Source organism: Odontesthes bonariensis, chromosome 1 (assembly GCF_027942865.1).
Source record: "Odontesthes bonariensis isolate fOdoBon6 chromosome 1, fOdoBon6.hap1, whole genome shotgun sequence".
NCBI lineage: Eukaryota > Metazoa > Chordata > Actinopteri > Atheriniformes > Atherinopsidae > Odontesthes > Odontesthes bonariensis.
In genome coordinates this window covers 714,222-722,093 of record NC_134506.1, presented here as the reverse complement: position 1 = coordinate 722,093, position 7,872 = coordinate 714,222, and the positions used below count along the sequence as shown (strand labels likewise).

Here is a 7,872-nt window from a genome sequence, read left to right as displayed (position 1 = left end):
CCGGTTCCAGTCCCGCACCGAGCGGCCCTGTGCTGCGTGTCTTTCCCCTCTCTCTGCCCCCTGCTTCCTGTCTCTCTCCAACTGTCCTATCATTAAAGGCATAAAAAGCCCCCCCCCCCAAAAAAAAACAAAAAACTTAATCTTCCTTGGATTATCAGACTAAGTGTGCATCTGCTTCCATAACTGGGATTGTTCAGTAGCTGGAGGGGAAACACTCGTTCTCTGGAGCAGAGCCTGTGGCTCCTGCACGTTCTCACGCTGTGTTCATCTCTCTACAAGTGGAACCAGGTTCTGCCATTCATGTGAGCGAAGTGCACCCCTTCATGGTAGTGCCTCAAGCAGCAGCCTGTGTCTGTGGCACTGTCACTCAGGAACATAAAGAAGGGTTTGAGGTGCTGATTCGCTCCACAAATATCCAGATCTCAATGCTGTCAACCATTGGTGTACCAAGCCATGGGTGAAGCCCACACTTCAGAGGAGAGAACCTGCTGCTGATGGCACTGGTGGTCCACAGCAGGCCTTCAGAGGCTGGTGGAATTCATCTGTCTACAGGTCGGAGCTATGCTGGTGGAAAAAGGGGAACCTGGTCAGTATTAAGTGAGTGCTCATACTTTAATGGCTCACTAGGTATCAGTAAGATGCAGCAGGGAGTTCAGCATCTTCCCCAACAACACTTCCACATATAGACTGCAGGACAGAATCAGCAGGCCTCTGATTGGTGGAGCTCCTCCTGAGCCCCGGCCGCGCTGCACTATGACCCAACACTAAAGGTAGAAGCAGCATTAAGCTGCTAACCAACTGCAGTTCTGGACTTTCTGCAGGTTTCTCTACAAACTGGACCCACTTTCATCAACTTGTCCTGCTGAATTTTGTCTCACAAACCCAGCAACTTGATAATGTTGAAATAAAACAGGAGCAGCTCGGGTCTTCATCCAGCACTATCCCAACCCAATGAGCTCCTTCTGTTGCAGGTTTCCCTTTAATTCAACTTTTTCTTTCTTTCAGAGGGAGCAGGCGGGGGTTCAAGAACTCAAGAGGGCCAATAATAGTATTTCAATTGCATTAGAACTTGAATCTAGTAGTTATTCAATAACTAGAAATATAAAGGTAAAAATATTGGAAAGTCATTTGGACTATACTAAACAGGTTCCTCTGCATTCTACTGTTTTGATTGAAACACTTTTAAATTAAGAGCCAATAATTCTGAGTGTAAGACGACAGCTGCTTCATCATATTGATAACCAGCAGCTATTCAGTTCAAATGGAGGTCCAGAGGATTTTCATTCAATCAAAGGCATCTGGTTGATCATAAAAAAAAACCATTTATTTCAAAATTTGGTGAAAGAACAAAACATATAGGTGCTCGTTTCTTTGAGATGAGGAACCCAGCGTGGGGCTGAGCTCCTGGACCCCAGGAAGGCTTGGGTACCTCTCAGGAAATGTCTGATTGATTGGTTTTCATTAGCAGAGGTGTGAAAGAGTCTGCTGTTTGTCACCGCAACATGTTCCATGTCAGAGGTGGGAAAACACTACAGATCATTGAGGGATGGTTTCAGCAGAGTTCAAGGTTCATTAATCAAACAGGACTCATGAGCTCTGTCACATGACTGCATGGTGTTCACAGAGCAGACAGGGCGACTCATCACCTTCACAGCTCCTGTTTCAGATCAGCAGCACTGTTTCCTTCCAGGTCTGCCTTCTTGCCCCCTGCCTTCTTGCTTCTTTTCTTGGTGTCGACTTCATTATGCTGCTTGTATTTGGAGTCGTCTTTATTGGCAGCCTTCCCTGGAAATACTTGTCCCTCCACAGTTACGTCTGCGCAGCGGTCCTGGGCCACGAGAAAGGTTTTGACTTCCCAGGCCATGCTACCGTCCCGCAGCATGAAGATCACCCTGTTTGAGCCCACCACAAACCTGAAAGAAGAAATAAACCAAAAACTGGGGTCAACGGGCTGCCATGTGAAAACATCCTCTTCTAATGCACAGCTTTTCCTATTGTCTTCACATTATCAATGGAGGAGTTTGTTTCCACTTCATTTAAAAACAAAGGTTTTTACACTCAGAGTGCTTTAACCACAGCACATTCACCCATTCACTCACAGCGCTTACTTCTACACAGTCCTACACCCATGGATGCATCGGGAGGCAACATGAGCCGCTTTCGGACAGAGCCGTTCTGATAGCTGTCCTTCCCCAGCGGGACTGTTTCAGTCTGCATTCCCGCATGAGTCGGACCAGGTTGGGACTGATGCGACGCAGCCGTCTGCGACAGCGACGTGTTACTTTAGCGCCACATTCAACAACAAAACAGAACAAAACAAAACCCGGTAAAAGTAAGGAGAGAAGAAAAAACACCGCCAAGAAGCTAACATGGAGAGCGGGGAGGCCACCGTGTTCATGGTCTGCATGATGGTGATATTAATCATGGAGGATCACATGGGGCGTCTAACATGGAGGCTGGCAGAGCTCACAGAGAGAGTCAGGAGACGCAGGATGGAGTGTTATAGGAGGTTATAGGAACTGCCAAAGGTTCCCACAGTCCGAATGCGGCTATGGCCTTCAGCCAAGGATGCTGTGACCTGTGACCTGGGGAAGCTGGGAGCTGAATCAGCAACCTTCCGACTGGGGGGCGCCTGCTCCTCCTTCTGAGCTACAGCCACCCTGCAGGGATAGCAGGGATCCAACTGTGACTGAGCACTGGCACATTAGGAAATGAAGGGAGAGAAAATAGGGCCAAGCGATTGTGAGGTCTGACTTTTTCCTGGAGAACCATTTTGTGATGCAAATGTATTACTCTTTTGAACGCATATTGTTTTGAGAAGCAAAACGCTTTATTTTTTAAACCCCAGCCAGCTAGCCGGACTACCTTCATCAACACCAAAACGAGGCTGGAACTCTGCTCACAGGACGCAGCAGGGGGTAAGAAGATGTTCAGAAATGATGTTGCTGATATGGGATGTCATACAGCTTCATGTCAGAAGAGGCGAACTGTCCCTTTAAGTTAAACAGATTTAATGAGCTGCTGTGGATATTAAAGCTGAAAGTTTGACAATATTACAATATTAATACAAATTGACAATAAACCTGACTTTGACTTTGACTGAACAACACCCAGCAGCCTCACAGAGCTACTGTCCAACACCATGACTGAGTCAGTACCTCTGAATGTCAAAGTTAGCATTGAACAGGCTGCCCTGCCACAGGCCTGTGATCTCCTCCGTCTCCTTCTCCGTCGGCTCTCCCGACACGGTTGCGAACACCATCAGGGTCCGGCCCTTCTTTGACATCCTGAGAAGCTCCTCTGGTTTGGAGGGGTCCACCTTGGAGAAATCGATGGGAGGAGGGGACCGTCTGTGCTCGGGAAGATCCCCCTCTTCAATGTCATCATCCTTCTGTGAAACAATAAGGAGACATGTGTTTAGAGCCTACGGGCTGAGAAGCAGCTGGCTGCTACAGAACCCTTCTGCTTCTGGGAGGGGGTCAGGCACCACTTAAGGAACTGGTGTTCTGCACCAGGCATGTCAGCAGACACTTTTTACCCGGGCACGTGCCCCTGTAAACGTGCGTTGTGCCCCGGTACAAAAACACATACATCCTTCAGACTACTACGACTGATGTGTGCCAAGGAAGAATAACATAGGCACGATATTCCCTCTGTCAACCCCGTCACCTCCTTTAGCCAACGCCGCATCTAGCACAGAGTGAGGTGAAGAGGTTGTATTCGCAGGCTTTGGTCAGCGAATGGACCGAGTGTGACGCGTAGCGCGCAGTTTGTAAGGTAAGATCCTGAGGCCCGCACGTCATATTCATCAGCGGATAGTAGCCCACATGTTGCCTATGGAAGCGTAGTAGGCTGTATGAACCACTACACAGTGATGGGTTGCCGTCATCGTGGTCATGGACATCAGGACATTCTTACAGGAGAGTCGGGGACAGAGAAGCAGCAAGGAGAATGAAGTGGAGGGAGGGGAGAGATTTGTTTTCTCTGTTGTGTCGACGCTCATGCCTACCTACTGGCCACTGTCATTTCTCACACCAAATACACAACGTTTGCATTTAGGCTTAAACAGCATCTGGTTCCATGTCAGATAAAAAACGGGAGAGAATATCTTATTCTGCCTATTATAGCCTATTTACTATTGATTGATTGATTGATTTTGTTTATTGACATTGTACAAAGCATTAAAAAGGTATACAAATAAATAAGTCAATAAATATGTCTTGAAAACCTTGTACAACATGTCAAAAGGATAACACAAAAAAGCTTGGGGAGCTCGTTTTCATTGTGGTCCTTGTGAATGTACAGCATGTATGTGCTAGTTACCATCAGTGTATATGAATATGTGAGCAAGCCAAACATACATGTAGCACAATGGACAGGGACACCAAAAATAAACAAACAAATACACACTCTCTCACGCACACTCAAACACACACACACACAAAGCCCTATATTGCTCTACTACCAAGCCATCTTTTAACTCCTGTCTTAAAACAGCTTGTTGATGCAATACATTTGATATTAGCAGGCAACCCATTCCATAACACTGCTCCTGAATATAAGAAAGACCATTTCCCCATTAAGTTTTTAAATCTATATAGCACACAATCAGTAGTGCGCCTCCTTGTGGAGTGCCTATGCACCTCCTGCACTTTAGAAAAATTAAACTACCTTAAGCATTATAAATGGGTAAAATGTGGGTAGGCTAGTTTAAAAGGCTACTCAATCAGGGGAACAACTTATCAGACCATATCAGGTACTCTTAATTTAAGATTCTGACTTTTTATTTTGTAATATCCAGTAGAAGTATTTATTGACTGTGCTACAGTAAAATTAATAAAAAATGTTCTGGACTGAAATATTGTTCATTATTTTGTATCTGTTGAAAGTTGTAACACTGGGGATATTGTGTTTTTTTAGTAATATTGCTTCTTGTAAAAGGCTGACTTGATTATGTTTGATGAGCTATAGAAGGAGGAACTGAAAAGCTAAATGGCTGAACTCAAAAGTGTCTGTATTTGCTTAGATAGCCTGTGGCTCTGTTAAACCTGTTGAGGTTCGTACACATTTGAATAAATGTTCTTTTACATCCAGTACAGGCTGATTTTGTGTAAACAGTAAGGCAGGGTTGGTGGTGGGGTTCTGGGGGGGCTGTGCCCCTGTACAGCTGTATGCCCAGCACCGTCCCTGTTCTGCTCCATCAGTCTGGCTGCTGCAGCTGAAACTTCTGCTCTACAGACCACACTTTTACAGCTGATTAACAAGACATGCGTGTGAATGGAAATATAAAGCCATCATGTTTTGCTCAGATGGACAATGAGAAGCTCCTCTGCACCCTGAGGGGACTCTGAGCTCATCCCCGGCGTTAGTCCCACTTGTAGCAGAAGTAGCAGCTCGTATGAACTCGGAACTAAAACAGGACTGTGGACAGCTAGCTGCTAGCTGCTAGTTAACCCTGCAGTGTGAGTGCGGGTTTCCAAACCTCCCACTGCTCCAGGAGCCGCGCCATGTCCGCGTCATTGTAGTCCCGGATGTCCTTCTTTTTCTTCGCTTTGTCTTTGCTGTCCGCCGCTTCAGCACAAAGCAAACATGAGCACAGCACGAGCACCAAACACCTCCACTTCAAGTCGGACGCCATGGTTACAGATGGTGTGCTGTGATTGGCTCAAGTCTGCCGGTCACATGACCGGATAGGGCGTGTCAGGATGCAGCGTAGGTCATCGGTTAACTTCAAAGTAAAGTCTTATATCTTTTAACACCACCTGGACATTAGCAGGACTTTATGTCTTTAACACCACCTATAGCAGGACATTATGTCTTTAACACCACCTATAGCAGGACCTTATATATTTTACATCACCTGGTGTTAGCTCACCGCTGTTGAACCGTACGTGCAGCGCACGCAGCGCAGCGCAGCCCCACGCAGTGACGTCATTAACAGCCATAGGCCCGTGAGAAAGTTTTTTTTTTTCTGACAGGGTTTTGTGATCATGTTGTTTGCTGTTGTATGATGTTCCACATCTATGAAAGTTTCATTTTTTAAATGTCATTTATCAGTCATCACATATTCAGAGTGTTTCTTATTGACCCAGAATAATAAGCATTTGCAGGAGCTTTCTCCCAGATGCACACAAAGTGCAGCTGTTCTGGGATAATATCACAGAGAGGACAGTTTAAAATCATTTCAAGGGCCTGCACTGAACTCAACTCCTCATAAAACCACATCATTTCATTTAATGTGTTCAAGAGATATATAATATATTTATCAAATAGAATTGTGTATATTAAATATACAATTCTATGTTTTTGGGAGAAAAAGCGCAGGAATATTCTGAAACAGCTTAATTCTGCAGTGTGCGGTACCGAGTCAAAATAAATGCCTGAGTGTGTGGTCGCGGTAATAAAGAAAAGCCCCATCTACCCCAATGAGTGCTTAATAAGGTGTTTTTAAGAATCTGGACAACTTAAAACTCCATGGCACAGAGGAATGGGAGCCAGCGTATGAGGCTGTATCTGGATACACAGACTGTGTGAAGACCAGAGGAGAGCTCAGATCAGCTTTGCTAACATGAGGTGTAAAGCTGTTTCCTCTGAGCTCCACCCAGTGGCCCTTGGCCCTGTGCAGCTGCAGGTCCCACTGATAGTGGGAGGGAGAGCTTCTCCAATTCTGCCCTACAAATGTATACGTAGAGCCTAAGTCTGAAAATGAGATGTATTTTCACACATTTTGAAACTGATTGTTCCCAGCTGCAAGCGGGTGAGAGACAGAATACACCCTGGACCAGTCGCCAGTCCCTCACGGGAAAACTCCAATAACACAGTGTTAACGTGGTTCTGGAGTCTGCTTTTTCCTTTAGCTCATTCTTTCTATGAAGTAAAAACAGAGTTAAAAAAATACATTTCAAAAATCAGTTTTTTGAGTGACTTAATGTCACTCAGCTGTAACATTGCAGCAACATGTAGAAATGAGTAACATTTTCTTGTGCACTTCAAATGAACTGCTCTACCTTAATCAGGAATTTCCTTCCAGTCAGATGATATATTTACAACAGTTCCTACAGTGAACGGTTTTACCGCTACCTGATTACAGTGTTGACCACACAGAGCAAGCAGAGAATCCCTGCGGTAATCAGCATCAGTGCTGGGCTGAAATAGGTTTGAAACTTTCACAGAAACACTGCAGTGAAGTTAATTTACTCATTATTTCTACCTCCATTTTATATAACAGAGAGTCTTCACACTTTAGAGGGTGGTACCAGCTGATAATTCTCAACAAATACTTTAAAGTGTTTAAAACTATAATTGTACCAGTCTTGGTAGAATTTGTACAAGATATCAGTCCCACAGTTAAAAGCCTTGCGTGTAATCAAGCACTCCATGCACCAATAACAACATGCATTTTTATTCCCCAACACTGATAAACAGATTGAGTTCACGTCATGTGTCTAATAAAGAAACTTTACATGTGCTGATGTTCTGTAGTTACCGTCAGGGTGGGTGTTGTTGAAAGGATCCAAAAGCAGACACAGAGGAATGACAGGAAGTTCATTTATTCAAAACTATATCAAAAGGGATAGGGTTAGGAAAACCAAGCCAGCAAAGCATTCAATGAAACTGTGATAAAACAAAAAGCGAAGAACTAACAAACCTGACTTCAACGGGGAAACAGGATCGTGAGCAACAATTGAGCACAAACCAGGAGTGAAATGACCGTATGGATCAATGATTGAAACAGCCAATGAGCTTAAAAACAGAGGAGGGAGACTGATGAATGAGTAGCAGCTGATACACTGAACACATGAACAGAACATGAACAGAACATGAACAGCACATGAACAGAACATGAACACCACATGAACAAAACATGAACAG

General features: G+C 44.8%; 1 protein-coding gene across 1 annotated transcript; it reads right to left on the bottom strand.

Annotated features, from left to right (window-relative positions):
* Window positions 1-1,302: 1,302 nt before the first annotated feature.
* Window positions 1,303-5,663, bottom strand: mesd (mesoderm development LRP chaperone). Its single transcript, XM_075450549.1, has 3 exons — window positions 5,483-5,663; window positions 3,159-3,391; window positions 1,303-1,913 (listed from the first exon to the last, which is right to left on the bottom strand). The coding sequence occupies exons 1-3, from the start codon at window positions 5,636-5,638 to the stop codon at window positions 1,649-1,651; spliced, it is 654 nt and encodes a 217-aa protein (XP_075306664.1). The 5' UTR covers window positions 5,639-5,663; the 3' UTR covers window positions 1,303-1,648.
* Between the last annotated feature and the right edge of the window lie 2,209 nt (window positions 5,664-7,872).

Excerpts from the sequence above, each read along its gene's own strand:
- mesd (XM_075450549.1), bottom strand. The coding sequence starts at position 5,638 with ATGGCGTCCGACTTGAAGTGGAGGTGTTTGGTGCTCGTGCTGTGCTCA. Across the intron at positions 3,392-5,482 it reads GGCTCCTGGAGCAGTGGGAG|AAGGATGATGACATTGAAGA; the intron begins GTTTGGAAACCC and ends ATTGTTTCACAG. Across the intron at positions 1,914-3,158 it reads GCTAACTTTGACATTCAGAG|GTTTGTGGTGGGCTCAAACA; the intron begins GTACTGACTCAG and ends TTCTTCTTTCAG.